This window comes from Melanostigma gelatinosum (genome assembly GCF_949748355.1).
Source record: "Melanostigma gelatinosum genome assembly, chromosome: 10".
NCBI classification, from domain to species: Eukaryota; Metazoa; Chordata; class Actinopteri; order Perciformes; family Zoarcidae; genus Melanostigma; species Melanostigma gelatinosum.
Genome location: NC_136643.1, coordinates 23,552,471 through 23,568,885, shown reverse-complemented (window position 1 = coordinate 23,568,885; position 16,415 = coordinate 23,552,471). Strand labels below are relative to the sequence as shown.

At 45.0% G+C, this 16,415-nt stretch overlaps 1 protein-coding gene across 2 annotated transcripts in view; it reads right to left on the bottom strand.

The window, feature by feature from the left end:
• Positions 1–8,818: 8,818 nt before the first annotated feature.
• satb2 (SATB homeobox 2) overlaps positions 8,819–16,415 on the bottom strand; it is a 41,671-nt gene continuing 34,074 nt past the window's right edge. The window contains exons 13-14 of one of the 2 annotated variants that reach the window (XM_079277514.1): positions 11,449–11,661; positions 8,819–11,345 (exon numbers count right to left, since the gene is read on the bottom strand). In XM_079277514.1, the coding sequence (XP_079133640.1) occupies positions 10,851–11,345; positions 11,449–11,661 (708 nt within the window). In that variant the 3' untranslated portion in view covers positions 8,819–10,850. The remainder of the gene's footprint in view (positions 11,346–11,448; positions 11,662–16,415) is intronic. The other variant, XM_079277515.1, reaches the window with a different exon arrangement.

Genomic DNA, 16,415 nt, shown 5'->3' with positions numbered 1-16,415 from the left:
TGTGTGTGTGTGTGTGTGTGTGTGTGTGTGTGTGTGTGTGTGTGTGTGTGTGTGTGTGTGTGTGTGTGTGTGTGTGTGACAGTGGCGATGGCTGGTATTGTTGCTGAGCAGGTGAGCTAATACGCCTTTCTTACACAGAGGTGAGACCTGAGGGAGAACACGTACACGAAACCAAACCTCTGCAGCGTCCACCGTTGACACAGAGGGAAGCAGCAGTTTCATTTTGGGTTTATAATGTGACTGAAGTCAGACAAAGACAGAGAAACTGATTTGTTGATTGGATTTTGGATGCCAGTGTTGGCCTGTCTGTCGGGTTGGTCCACCCACTTTTGTACAGACTGACATATCTTAACAACTTAACTTTTCATCTCGCACCATGATCAGATCAAATCAAATCACATGACCAAACACATGCAAAACTAAAAAGCTTCCCATCAGCCACAGCTATACTTTGTGTTTTGTGTTCCAATGTTTTATTTTGAACTTCTCTTTGCGTGTATCAGAGGAAGTGTGTTGTGTTTGTGTGTGTGTTGCTCTGTCAGCTGTTTAACTATTTCAACGGAGGGAACCCATTATGTGACAGCTTGTGGTGATGAATATTGAATACACTGTGTGCCCATGTTAATGTCTGCAAGTGTGTGTGTGTGTGTGTGTGCGCGCATTGCTTCTGCAAAGCGTGATAAGATCTGATGCGATGTACTGCAGGAGCTGCATTCTCATCTTCATTTTAGTTTATTAACACACGCGCAGACACATATTTAACAGGCGCACATTCACACACACACACACACACACACACACACACACACACACAGCTACATTAGCGCACACACTGCACTCCTGACTTATTTTCACAGTGGTAAATATTTGAATGACTCTTGTTTGTCTTACTTCTGAATGAACAGCGGGTGAACCAGAGGTGAAGGGTCACTGACGCCAATCTACAGAATGATGGTTTGGATGTATTAAGATAAACAGACGGAGGGAATAAGTGACAGATGTCCATTCAACCAGGACATGCTGCTCAATAGGCTACTGATGCAGTTAATGCCTCATTGAGAATTCACCACCAACAGTCGCAAATGATGAAACGAGTGGTTACTGACTGACACGTGCGTCGCTGCCCGTCAGGTCCCGGGCACTTGATGTAAAGACATGACATTATGAGGACAGGTATGAGATGGAGTTGAAACAATCTGGAACATCGAGACCCCTGAAAGTAAAGTCTGATGAGTGTGAATGTGACTCAGGAGCCGGAGAGCGTGCTCAACATCTGAAGCCATGTTGACGTGTCGCAGTGAGAAAAGCTCCGGTGTGAATAATCAAGTTAGTGATGGCTGAATTCCATTTAGCTGCTTCGGTTTCAGGGTTCTGTCCGTGCTGGTTCTTTGTCACACTGACACGGCTCACTGGGACACTTTAATAGAACGGAGCCGCTGTCAATGTTTATTACACTTTCCCGAGCCAACGCGTCTGTTGGAGACACATGCTGACAAACACAACACAAAGTCAACAGGAAGTCTAACACAGTACAGTGACATTGGAATTCATTTGTAGTCGTGTTTCCGGCCACTTGACAAATTTAAGTCCAAGTTTTTGCTCTCCACCCTCAACTGAGGGGGATCTCGGTCTCTTTATCTGCTAAATGCTCCACTATGTTCACCAGGTAGTCGCTACCTGTGTGTCTGCTGTTCGGTGCTGAGCTGGTCGTGTAAAGTGGCTTTTTTTTAGAGCTTTCATTTACAACAGCCTCTGCTCGCCAGCTCTGCTCTGCTATTCTCATCGCTGCCTCATTCCAGCAGTTGTTGTAGCTTCTCTGTCAGGAAGCATCAGTGCAGGGCAAGGTGCACCGCTGACACCCAGGGACGGCCTCGGGCTGCTCCGTCCTACACACACCCGCCTCTGCTCAGCCTCCGCCGCACCCACCATCACGGCCTGAAGGGGGGCCGAACTGTGCCCGGGGGAACCGGAGGCTGATCTCATGGCCCCTGATGTTCCTCTGTCTGAACCGAACAATCAGACGTGTTCGCTGCTGCGTGACACCGCCCACGAGTGACGCAGCCACACCGAGACCAATCGGCAACAAGATGCATTATTTCATCGAAATCGGACCAGTGGTGCAACCTTTTAATGGTGCATTGTCTTTTACGTGATTGAACCGTCTTCATCAGGGTGGAACGTGTCGCTCAGAGATCCGTTCGTCGAAGCCTTATCGGTAGCCGATGCGTCTCTTTCAGGGTCTTTCATATGGAAATGTTTCGTCACCACAATGAACCACTTTGATTTAACAAATGCATGCATGTAGTTCAGCTGCCTCCATTATACAGCCAAATGTGAGATGTGATTTACTTAGATTAGGTTTATTTACGTTTGTAAAGAACCAAGAGCCACAAACAAACTCAGTGACTTCTTCCCCCGGTGAATCCTTCATCAAATATTATCTTCAGCATTGCTTGGATGCTGCTCTGCTAGAACAATCCTCTCTCTCTCTCTGTGTGTGTGTGTGTGTGTGTGTGTGTGTGTGTGTATCCAAGACTGGTTTTAAAGTGTTTGAGTAAATCCTTTGATGGATGAAATCATTACATTTGCCCTCATGTATATTTCATGGCTCAGTCCAGATTAGTTATTCCGGGGTTTAGAGAAATGCTGAGTGCGATTTATTTTTAATCACAGCAGCTGTTTGCCTTCTCGTATTGAAGATCTCGCCTGACAAAGACCCAGATTGGATGAGACAAATCTGACCCCGTGCAACCCAATGCCAGTTTTAATTCCCACAGCATGCAGCGGTCTTTGCAGATGAAACGGCCATCTTTCGGTTTTTCTGCAGCCTGTGCTTCGTACCGAATGAATTCACTCTCTCAAACACACGTGTCCAATCAAACAAAGGCAACTGCGGTTTTTCCAGTCGCTCCGTCTCCCAAAGCAACATCTGAAAGTATTCTGGTCAACTTGAAATGTCACAAACCGTGTTGGCAGTGGAGCCGATGAAAGGCGTTGTCCTGACGAGCAGTTCTTGCCGTAACGTTTGGCTAATTGAATGTCTTCTGTTGTTTACCGTTTGTTTCCATGTTGCCCCTCGAGTGACTACCTCCGCTGCCTTCTGTTTATTCGGTGCATTAGCATTGACGTACGTCGCCGCCATGCCACAAGCCAAACAGCTGCCCCCCCCCCCCCACCCCCTCTCCCCTTTATTCTACCCACCTCTGCACCTTTTTCCTGCCATCACTTATTGCAGCTAACAGGTCATTAATGGGGTCATGTGTGGCAAACTGTGACAAAACGTTTCGTGGGGTAAATGCGCGGAAATCGGAGAATTAACACCAGAAAACCCAGTGTTTGTGGTCATAGAATGTGAATACTTGCCTTGTTCATGCTTGAATATCCGGTAATTTGTACGCTCTTGACCCATACACACTCTCTGAGAGTGTATTCACACAGCGGGAGGCCACAGGTGTGTGGTCCCTCTCCTCAGAGAGCCTCCCCTCTGATGCTGCATTGTGGGTAATAATAGTTAGCAGCAACAGCTGTGCCCCCTCTCCCCCCTTCACCTCTAATGTTCTCTAATCATCCATCTATCAGGCCTAATACCCTGCAGTGGTGCCCTCACAGCTGTCTGAGGGGCCATGGGTATCGAGACACCTGTCAATCTCTCTCTCTCACACACGAACAGAGGCGCCGGCCAAAAAACTCAACCAAAAAATGACAGTTTGATTTCATCCTCAGAGAGGAAACGCGCTGTTCCAACGTCCTGCGTCCTGCTGCGTTGTGAACTGAAGGAAATTGTAGAGCTTCCAGGCGTTTGTTGTACATTTGGCAGACTGCGACAAGCTTCATTTGCCTTACAAAACAATAAATCATTTCAAAGAACGGTCAAATTAGCGGTCCCCAGAGACTTCCCAGAAGCCATCATCACCCAGATGGATGCTCAGCTCGCATCAGCCGCTGCAAGCATCTCCGACAACCACAGACCTCTGGGTGGTCTTGCCGCGTCTAACCAAGCAGACCTGACTCCCATCCAACTTCTGACGGACCCGCCGTTTAACACTGGGAGGCTGATGTGTGTTTAACTGGAGCGACACCCCGCAGGCTCTTCAGGCGCTTTATGGCTGTGTGTGTGTGTGTGTGTGTGTGTGTGTGTGTGTGTGTTTGAGAGAGAGGGGGAGAGAGAGTTTCGGGCCTGCTACCCTCGCGCTCCACTCCGTCACAAATCCTGTCTGCTAATGACTACCAGCTCTATCGGACCCGAGGCGGGAGGGGTTAAAGCCCAGCAATTGAGCGAATAATGAGTTGAATTAGGAGATTTAGGGATGAGGTGGAAGGAGAAGGGGACGGGTGGTGCTGAATGAAAACCAGAGGTGGTTACCACAAAGGCTGAGCAGCGGCTGTGTGTCGAGGAGGAGGAGGAGGAGGAGGAGGAGGAGGAGGAGGAGGAGGAGGAGGAGGGGTACAGCTGGGCAGTGGGGAGAAAGGAGAAATGCCATGGCAGAAAGAAGTCTGATAGAAATCACATTTCTGATTTGAATCAGACAACAGTTTCTATCCACATCTGTGTCACCATCAAAAAATTCACATTTTAGTATTCATGTGCTTTTGGAACTTCGTGCTGAAATATACTTTTCAGTTTAATGTTTCCTTTGCACAAAGTTACACAACACAAAAGAAATCAAAGAAATGACTTTTCCTCGTCATTGCATATTTTGTTCGCTTTTGTCTTCAGCAGAGCGGCAGCAATAACACACATCCACGACAAGTGAACGCACCACAGCTCAGAGGCACTTCGGTACGTACAGCAGTAAGTGAACGCATCACTGGCTGTCCTCAGCTCAGACAGTGTTGCTGGTTCTGTCACCTTCATTCCAATACAAAACAAGTACAATTCTGAGCTTATTATTTAATATTGTACATTTTACTCCACGATATTTATATGATAACTCATGCATTATTAATCATAATTCAAGAAATATTTGTATTTATACTGAATGGAACCATTCCATTTACTTTAGCATATGTTTTTGTTTTATTTGTTATTTTATTTTATTGGTTTATTTGGTAGGGACAGTGCACATTAATAAAACATTCCTGTAAATGCGCCAGAGTTAGCCAAGAGGCTATTTTTCATCTGTAGTCCCTGGACAGACAAAGTCACCCTAAAAACAGAATATAGGTTAAGTTAACAGAACGTTAACAGAAACAAAGCATGCAGCAACAATGAAAGAAGAGAGAATATTAATATATTTAGAAACATTCAGGAGACTCTTATGTCAAGTACTGTTAAGACATTAAGAGGCTCATAGAAATACAATACATACAATAAATACAATACATACAAAGCAAATCAATGAGGGATAATTCTGTTAAATTGTAATGCAGTAACAGAGTATTTCCACGCTGTGGTACTGCTACTTTTACTTAAGTTCAAGATGTGAGTACTTCTTCCACTGCTGTGATCAGTGAGGAGCTCAGTGTTGATGGAGATTCAGTGTAGTCTGTTTGGAAACTCGTACATAAAGACGTGTCCGTACTGAACACCTCTACTCTCTCACGAACACATTTATAGATGTAATATTAATTTTAGCTTCCCCCCCCCCCCCCCCCCATGAGACGGAGTCCAGAGAAGACGAAGCAGCGACGGACCCACAAATATCATTATCACCGGAACAAATGTCATCACCGTGAGGAGAGAACTTCTTAATCGGAGCAGTCACTTCTGTTTGCTGCAAAAAGATGTATGCGGGTGAGAGAAACATTTCCATTCAGATGAAATTATTGTCCGTTTAAAAAGCCTTATTTTTGCATAAAATGTGTCGGTGGGTTTTTAATCTGATGAGTTTGGACCATTAGAGGGAAAATGTGCGTCTCAGCGTTTATCAGTTTTATTTTGTATTTCCTGGAGCATCCTGGAGGCCGCCTTAGTAATACAATTTTCAGTCGGGTTTGCTTGCAGAGGAATTGGCAGGTTTGAATAGAATTTCCATTCAGAGTGAGTTGTTGGCCACTTATTAGCTTTATCTTGCATAATATTGCCCTTTACTCAGTTTGAGGCATGATTGGTTTGAGAACTCAGACAGTTGCTAGTTGGCTCAAGCATCGCCTTGTCAGGTCTCCATTTCATTTCCAGTTCCATGCATAGCACCCGTCTTTGATAATGGTGCTTTTAAAATGTATTATTTCGCTCTATAAACACAGGAGGCTGCATTGTCATCCACAATTTCCAGTAAATTCCACCCAAGACAGCCTCTCGGGCAGTATTTTCTTTCCATCCCTGTTTGTTTTTCTTTGATTGCATACATGCACAAATGAAGCAATATTTGGTTCCTGTGGCCACGCAGTTGACTCGGCGCCAGCCTGCCTCCCCCTCCTCCCCCTCCCCTCCCTCCCTCAAGCCAAGCCCTATTGAAGTTCATACACAATGCACAACATTGTTCAAAAAGACGAGGCGCTCTGAAATAGTCTGGGAGCCTTTGCACATCGTGAAAGGAGTCATTCCGAGGTTGGACGCCTAAACATAAACTCTCAGAGAGGAGTGACTCATGCTGAAGAGACCAAGTAGACGACAGGTTTCTATTCGCTGGGTCATGAAAATATCATCTGCAGCAATGAAATGAACAGCTGCTCCATTTCAGGCAGCGCCAGCGAAATTCTTTTCATTTCTCTTTAACTCTCATCGTAGCTTCTTCAGCTCAGCTTCTGGCCTCCAGAAGCACCAGAAGCACCAGAAGCATGCAGCAGGGAGACGGGCAGACAGACTATTTCTGGTGTGTAGGGGGGGGGGGGGGGGGCAGTACGAAGAGACATCAGTGTGTCTCAGCAGGTATAATTATCCCACCGTGGTGGAGTCACAGCGTGAGCTGATTGTCTTCAGTCAGAGGAGACAAACTAAGTGGAAAACGGCTCTTCAGGAAAAGACATAGACCCTCCAGCTCATCACCTACACTTAGGCTCTATTGTTCACTGAAGGAGTCCGACACACACACACACACACACACACACACACACGCGCAATGCTTGACCCAACCCCTAGTGGCAGGTTAAACACCTAGATTGTTCTGCCCTGCCTCACCTCATCAGAGTTGAAACTATTTGGAGAGACAATTGCCTTTTGAAGCTGATTGTCCTGCCCGTCAGATGAGCTACTTCATTTGACTTGTTTACTCCAGTTGATTTTAGGGATGTCACATGGTTCCTGATTGACTCCGTTGTGTCTACGTTGTATAAGGTACAGACATAGACTGTATATAAGAAGTGGACGTTGTCGTTGTGACGTCACCCATTGGTTTGTGGAAGCTTTGAAGCCTTGAGTTCAGTGATTTCGCCGTCAACGTGTTGTTTTTTGCAACCGACGAACGGTCGTGACCATAATTTACCAAATGAACATCATGCTGCATTGAAGAAGAAGACTTGAAATTTTCTCATAGACTTCTATACAACCAGAGGAGTCGCCCCCTGCTGGTCAGTAGAGAGAAGGCAAGTTTTAAGACACTTCCGCATCGACTTCAATCGAAGGTTACCGCCTGGATACAGATGATGCGTTGAATCTGATAAAAGTTGATCTGGTATTTATAATACTCAGACAGGATTGTAATATGTTACAATCTGTTCAACCCTGGAAAGTCGTCACATGGGCAACGAATCTGTCGTCACAGCGTTCACGAGGTAAACAGCAGAAATACGTTTTTTTTCATGCAGGGCTGAAGTCGGACCAAACCGGTTTTCTCAACATGAGTAACAGACGGTCATAACAATATACTGACTGAAAAATCAGTGTGATCCCAGCGTGTCTCTGAGCTGTTCATGCGAAATGAATACAACTTGCTGAATGGTGTGGAGTGAGCAACAAGAAGGGATAATCCGCTATATTAGTCATGGTCATGTTTTCACAATTAAAAAGTTATTATTTACCCAGAATACACAGCGAGGAACAGTCAAAGTCCATCTTAATGGGAACCACGCCGTGGAGCAAATACAACATATTAAACTGGAGTTAGACGCTTCTTAGCTCTGTTCGTCTAATGCTTTTTATTTAAATTAGTCTTCATACTCCGGGGCTATCTGTCTGTAAGCTAATGTGCTGCATTAATCGATGACTAAAAGACGGAGGAAACAAAAGACACGAAGAAACAGAGTTGTGACACGACTTTAAACTCCACTCATCAGACTTTGCCCTGTAAACTGAAATTGTTGATTATTTGTTGAGGTGTGCTGCTTGAAACCGTAGCTTTTTGTTTTTACTTTAAAGAATACGTCCCATGATATTTTATATTTTTGTTCTCGACCAAAACTAAGGAAACGATTCCACCAACTGGTATTGTTTGTATATCCTGATGAGCCTGAATTCATCCCTCTGTGCTATAGAGCTCCATTGTTGGTAAAAAATCACATGAGTGAGCCACGATGTTGCGCGACATGTTCATTCATTACCACGACGAACACACACACACACGCACACACACACACACACACACACACACACACACACGGTCCTGATGATGTAAATACTCTGACGCATCAAATCTGCAGCTGAAAATAGATAGATATAGAAAATAGGTTTTGGCCTTTTCATGGGATTTGTTGAAAACAAAAATGTAGAATATCACCAGCCTTGATATTGTTTGTTCATATTGTTTTTAGGAACCTTCTATTGGATAGTTGACAGAGAAGATGCAGAAGACAGAGAGAGGGTATGACACGCAATGTCAACTCCTGCGCTGAAACCGTTCAGCTAGCGAGACGCTCCAAATTGATATAAGATAGTTTTTGCAATATTATTATTGAAATAAAAACAAGACGACTTTTTGAATTCACACATTTTAATTCACTTCAACGCTGGATGAACTAATATTTCATTGGAACTGCATTTGTGTCCGACCCTGATTCCTGTCACACAGAAAAGCACAATATCATCACACGGAGGGATTGGAGTCGACGTCGTCGTCAAAAGGCAGAATGTAGCAGCCGATCAGGACAGTCTGACAACGTGGACGCTATCCGTTCTCCGATATTCTTTTTTTTATCAACATACTGTATACTTGTACACAACTGACACCAAGCAAAACAAAAAAATAACTGTTTTAATTCTTAAATATTCCTGTGATTGAATTTGCCTGGCACAATGAAATGAACTGATCTCACCGAGTTGTCCAAAGGAAAAAGATTTTTTTCTTTTTTCTGACACTCCAAACTGGCTCAAACACTTAAAAGTCACTCCGCAAAAATAAAAGTATATTAACAACAATTCATCCTGTGTCGGGTATTTACAGACATCAAAAGTGAAGAACAGAGCCAAACCCGCCACATTTCTTTAATGGCTCAAAAAAACGTAGATTGTCATCAACTGCGGCGAAATAGCAGTTTTACTTTCTTAATTTCGCTCATTTACTATTTTTGGGAAACAGAGCTATAAAAATGGCATAATACAACATGACAGGACTTTTTTCCCCTTCTTTTTAAACCTAATCACACTCAGTAACTGCTTCTTTTTTATTTTCTTTCACTCTCCGCTCCTTTTCTTCCTCTTCTTTTCGGGCAGAGCGCTCTTAATGTCTCTTGTTTCCCAAACCACCGCCCAGTTCTGAGAACCGATATTTAAACCCCATGGAAATAAAAACTAAAAATAGCACGAGATGACAGCAATTCCAACCATAATAACAACAATAATAACAATAATGATAATAATAATCATGGATAAAGATAGCAATAAATAGGGTTGGTGAAGTTTAAGTGCGGGTAGGTGTGGTGAAACACAAGACTGTGGGCACCAATTAGAGAGAGGCAAAGGGGGGAGAGGGTGAGATGGAGAGAGGAGAGGGAGAGTGGAAGAGGGGGTGGACTACCGCACATAAAGTGACTGATTGTTTGGTGGCTGAATCTCCGTTCTGTCCTTCCTTTTTTGACGTGTTTCTCGGCACACACCTACGCCAGGAAGGGCTCGGCGTCGCGGGTGCACAGGCCCTGCGAGCGTCCCTCCAAGCGAGCGTCCCTCCACGCCACGTCCGCTTGATGTCCTCCGGCCAAACTGTCCACTGTCAATTTTAAAAACCTCGCGCTGTTTTAGTTCGCCTCAAGAGGAGAGACGGAGGGAGGGAGGCGAGAGAACATCACATCCACAAAATATCAGTGTCTTTGTGAACAGTAAGTGCTAGATTGGGCTGGTGGTGATTCTGGAGTGTGACGGTGAGGCGAGGGCAGCTTGTCGTGGTCATTCTTTCTTTTTTCTTGCGCGATGAAACGAAGCTCGTGGACGAACAGCGACTGCTGTCCGTCCCCGTTCTCAGGCAGGCAACAGCATTAACAACATTAGTGTGCGTCCTGAGGATTTATAGGATTGTAGAAGTCTCCCCCCCCCCTGGGATCCAGTCTATAAATGTCACTCAGCGGGGCGAATTCAACCCCGGCATGAAGGGAGTACGTCTAACGTGACTGTGCTCAGACTTTAAGAGAGGAAGAGCGGGAACCATTTCTGGCACAAAGCCGGTGAAATCCCGCCTCCTTGGAGTGTCTCTTCCGGCGATTGGTTGATCGGGAGAAAGTCCGGTTGTCGACACGTGGAGATTTGGTCTTGTGTTTGTAAATTGGAGGCATGAGCAGCAATAGATTACCTGTTAATGAGAGTTTTTGCGAGTGAATTATTGAAATGTTTTTTGGGGGAATCGTCCTTTTTGCTGAGGTAATTTCACGCCACACGAGGTGTTCACAGATGTCTGTCACTTCAGAGAGTCTGTCTGGTCGTTCCGGCGATGTGAAGTATTTGATGGTTTCCTGACGTTCACCTCCCGTCAATTCATGACCAGTTCATTTGTTGTTTTCTCTCCCCCTCTCTTTCTCCCGTTGCTCTCCTCCCCGTGTGTCAGTCTCTACCTCTGGTAGTCGGCCTGCTCTCTGGGACTGGATGAGGAGCTTCCGGGCCCCAGAGGGCCACCGGGCCGGCCGTGCCCCTTGTCATTGTCTTCCTCCTGAGCCATGTTGCTCCCTGAGGACGAGTGGCTTGAGTTGGAGCCGCAGGAGGCCGGCGGCCGGTTCGCCCCCAGCGCGCTCACGCCGTTCCCCTCCGCGGAATGGTAGATCTCCTCGGCTCCGTCCTCGCTGGACTCCGGGTCCTCCGAGCCCGAGAGCAGCTCCTCTTCTCTGTACTCGCTGACGTCCACGCCTCCGCTGGCGGCGGCTCCCTCGCCCAGCTCCTTGAGGCGGCCGTGGTGCTTGACGTGGTAGCGCTGGTTCTGGAAGAACTTGATGATGGTGTGCTTGGGCAGGTCGAGCTGCGCCGACAAGGTTTGGATGGCCTCCTGGTCTGGGTACAGGCCGACATCCTGGATGAAGCTCTGCAGGATGCCCAAGGCCTCCAGGGAAATCTAGAATGCCCAGAAAGAGAACGTGAATTAAAACCAGTCTAAATGACATAATAATCCTTTAATGGGTCCTGATGACGAGAGCGAGTAGAACCACATATTGCACCTTTGTGCGTGATCGTGGCTTCTTGTTGCTCCCGGCGCCGCCGCTGCCGGTGCCAGGTGGACCGCCGCCGCCGGCCCCCGTTCCCATGTTCTGTGACCCCTCCTCGTTCACCGGGGTGGACGATGACTGCTCCTCGCGCATCGGAGACAGCCGGTGCTCCTTCATCGGGGGCGGGGGTGGCCTGTAGTGTGCCTGACGAGAAACACAAAAGAGCTGATTGATTAACGGGGCACAGTGACCCCTGATCAAGACTGCAGCAGGAATTCAACACGACGAAAACCGTGATAATCAACTTATTTTACCTAAATCCTGTATAATGCATTTGTGTGTCTGCAGCCGACAGTAACCGTGTATGATGCAAGACATCCCACCAGTAACCTGCCCCCCCCCCCCACACCTCCAGCACACAGTAGCCAGGGCTGCACACGGTGAGAACAAGTGTTTCACAGCTCACAGAGCGTCGCGGTCTATTAACCAGCTCCACCGCTGCCATTCAAGCTGTCCAGTTATACCTTTGACCTAATGTGTGGAAGAGTAGAGCCAGTACAACGCCAACCACCTGTCCAGAAAGTCTCTCATTTACAAACTTGTGACACCCAATCATCACTATTTAACCGGCCCACTCGACACCTCACGGGGACAGAGAGTAGAGGGGACGTTTTGATTCGTGAGATACAAAAATGTCGTTTGAAGTTTTGCAACACAGTGAACAAATAACAACTGAAGTAGATCTGAACCCTTCAGTTCTTTCTAAACAAGTAAAACAATGTCAACACTCTGGAAGCTAATGCAGCTTCATCTTTTTCTTTAACTGCAGGAACATTTAGGCACATCGAATCAGTGATTCGCTCGATGTGTTGAGCTTTGGGACTGTAGTCATTTCATAACTCAGGGATGTATATTTGAGTATCATCTGCATCGTTATAAGAAACTACTTTGTGCTGCTGAACAGAAAAGGCTCCCGAATAGATCCTTGAGGAACTCCACTAAGCATTTGTGTTTGTTTAGACGTGAAGTGGTAACGATAGAAACTGGATAACTGGATAATAATCATAATGTTATCATCATCTATGGGCAAATAATACATTGTAGAATATGTTCTATGTGTTCTGGCCTTAAATTGTTCTTTGCTTACTCTACATCACCGTTTTCCTAGAAAAGCATTGCAGATGTACTAATTTATAACATTACTGCACATCAAATTTAGATTTATAGATGTAGTCTTCGAGAAATAATGTTCATAAAACATTCAAATAGTCTTTGTCCTTTACAGTAGCTATCTTTCATATTATTTGGAGGTGTATATTTTAAACCTAACTGGATACAAAAAAGGTTTATTTTGTTGTTTACACTGGAAAAGGATGAACTTCAGACGAGTGTGTCTGGGTTTTCATCAACGAGGGCTATGAAGGCTCAAAGGGAGATTCTAAATGGAGACATTGAGGGGAGGTGTAGAAATGTGTTAGTTACTCTGACGGATGGCGCTCTCGCTGTCAGACGGGGACGGGGGGGACGGGGGGTCCTCTGGCTACCACTGACCAGTGTGAAGGCTTTGTTTTGACAGGATGAAGTGTTGGGAGGGAAAGTGGGGACCTTCGGTTGTTTGTCAGGAGGTAGAGGCTGTTGTGAGAGCGTTGCGGTCGTGTCCCGCCCACTCGCTTTAAGAGCAGGGAGGGGCCTCCCCACTGGAATGCCCAGCTATAAATCTGTGGCGCATTAAAATTAAAGGACCCACATAAAGATAATAGCCATTCGCTTTTCTCTCCCTCCTCTTCAATAATAACAGGGTATTTACTTCAATAATAATACTGCAGGGCAGGCCAGACCATGAAATTGCTGCAATTTCATTCGTTCAGGAAGGGAGGGGGGGATGACCAATTTACAGGAATTCTGTATGTTTTTCCCTGTTTTGTCATTTCTTCTCTCTCCCGCCCCCAAAAAACTTCTGTTTCTATCACACAAAGTGACGTTTTTCAGATATTGACAAAAGACTGTAAGAGTGCAACAACAAAGAGAGCAAGATATGTCCTCTCTGCCCTAATGAGGACCGCGCAGCCACAAGCATCCCCCACACAAACTTACTGAGACGTAATAACTAAATTCAGGGTAAATCATGGAGGGGATTGCGAAAAAAACCTACCGTCTCCCCACCTCCGCCCACAGACCTTCATCGTTTCTATGCTTATTTGGGCCGACAGCAGGGACTCTTGGATCAATCGCCACACACACACACATGCATGCAACAATGGGGAGTCTGGTCTCCCTCATGCACTAATGATGATGTTAGCGAGCAGAGCCAAACACACCAGGCTGGCCGGCTCCTTCAGGGTTCATCTCTTTTGTCTCCATCTTCCTACAAATGGTCATCTTCTGTCTTCTGTGCTCACTCTTCTTATACCTTTTTAGTTTCTACCTCCCTTTCGTGTCTTTTCCGTCTCTTCTTCTGTGCTTTCTCCCCCCTCTGCCTCCCTCTCCCTCTCCCTTCAGGTCTAATGCATCAGGACACTAATGAAGTGGACCTCTGCCAAGCCAACATGACTCCACATCCAAATCAGCCCTGAACTGGTGGATGCCAGGAGCTCCCACCTCTTCCTCCTCCTCCTCCCCTCCCTCTCACTGCTGTCCCTCCCATTGCAACTCCCAACTTTCTACACCTTCAGTCCCACCCTGTGTCCGTTTGCCCCGTGCTCTTTGACCTACCGTCTGTAACAAACAGTATCTGCTGTGTGCTGATTTACAGACTTCAAAACAGGCATTAGTTAAAGTGAAACTTATTATTTTCATGTGAAAACAATGGAGAAAATCAATAGTTCAGTGTATTTGGGCGCATTAATGTGTAATAAACTAGTGCAACATATAATGGACCCTGGTGCATAAATAGCTAATCATGTTACTGGAAGCCCTTTTTGAGCTCTCAGTGTTGCAAGACGACTTGAGGCTAATCAGTGTCTCCTTACTGTGTAACTCTGTGGAGCACAGAATCCAGGTGAAAGTCATTAAACTGATCTGCTTCTTTCTGTAAATATGATTTAAAAACACCCTGAAAAACAGTGAGTCTTAGTCAGAAGTCATGGAGGGTAGACTTACACCCGCCGGGACAATTACTGAGAAATGTAACTGACCCAACCGCCTCCTCCAGACTAAATCATCTTAAAAAAGGTTCTTAGTCACTGCCATCCAAAATGAGCCATAACCCAAGAGCAAACCCAGAGCTCCTCCTTTCTTTTTAATGACGTCGAGCAGCTTCCTCCTTTGCGTTGACACATTTCAGACGTCACATGGTCACACGAGTCAACGTAAACAAACGGACAGAAAACCAATGCTGTCATTTTCTCGATGAGGAAGTCTCCATCTTTAAAAGTACTTCATTGGTGTTACGTTTCAAATGTCAGAGTATGCTACTTAAGTAAAACACAGGAAACACAAAAATATACTTGAGTATTTACATTTTATGCAAGTTTATGCTTTTTACTCCACTACATTTATTTGACAGTTATAGTTTCTCTGCTGTTAAAGACTTAACATAATAACTACATTCAATTATCCAATATATTAAATGGTAATAATTAGCGCCACATAAACCAACTAGGATGACTACATCAGTAAAAATAATAATGCAATAATACAAGATATACACACCCCCAAAAGGGGCTTTTTTATGCACAATGACTCCTTTCAATACTTAAGTATATTGAGCTGATAATACTTTTACACAAGTAAGATTCTTAACGTAGGACCGTTAGTAGTGGTAGTACTTTCTAAGTAAAGTAACTGATTACTTTTTGACCACTGCTCACACTGTGGTGTTTAAAATGATTAATCACACTTCAGATTGAAATTATCCTCATTCGAGTTACATATAATTACTTTTTTTCGCAGAAATAACCAGTACGAACGTCAATAGAAGCTTGCAGTACGTTTGTCCCTGTTCACCTCCCTCCCTCCCTCCCTCCCTCCCTCCCTGGCTCTTTACTCCTCCCATCTCTGACCGTTACACTTTGGGAGAGATGACATGTCACTTCAGAGCAACACAATACAGCCCCGCTCTCCCAAAACCACAAGCATGGAGCTCCACAGCCAGACCAGCTCCTCTCATGGCATCATTCAATATTCCTGAAAAACTTATTTTCCGTCTCTCTCTCTCTCTCTGGTGGGGGGAGTGTGTGTGTGTGTGTGTGTGGGGGGGGGGGGGCAGTGTATGACCACCAGAGGCACCATTAACACAGAGATAAATATGGAATGATGGAAAGAACAAGTGTCTCTCTTTCTCTCACTCTTATATTAGAACAAGTCTCTCTTTCTCGCACTCTTGTATTAGAATAAGTGTCTCTTTCTCTCACTCTTGTATGAGAATAAGTGTCTCTTTCTCTCACTCTTATATTAGAATAAGTGTCTCTTTCTCTCACTCTTGTATTAGAACAAGTGTCTCTTTCTCGCACTCTTGTATTAGAATAAGTGTCTCTTTCTCTCACTCTTGTATGAGAATAAGTGTCTCTTTCTCTCACTCTTATATTAGAATAAGTGTCTCTTTCTCTCACTCTTGTATTAGAACAAGTGTCTCTTTCTCTCACTCTTGTATTAGAATAAGTGTCTCTTTCTCTCACTCTTGTATGAGAATAAGTGTCTCTTTCTCTCACTCTTATATTAGAATAAGTGTCTCTTTCTCTCACTCTTGTATTAGAACAAGTGTCTCTTTCTCTCACTCTTGTATTAGAATAAGTGTCTCTTTCTCTCACTCTTGTATGAGAATAAGTGTCTCTTTCTCTCACTCTTGTATTAGAATAAGTGTCTCTTTCTCTCACTCTTGTATTAGAATAAGTGTCTCTTTCTCTCACTCTTATATTAGAACAAGTGTCTCTCTTTCTCTCACTCTTGTATTAGAATAAGTGTCTCTTTCTCTCACTCTCATATTAGAACAAGTGTCTCTTTCTCTCACTCTTGTATGAGAATAAGTGTGTTTGTGGTTG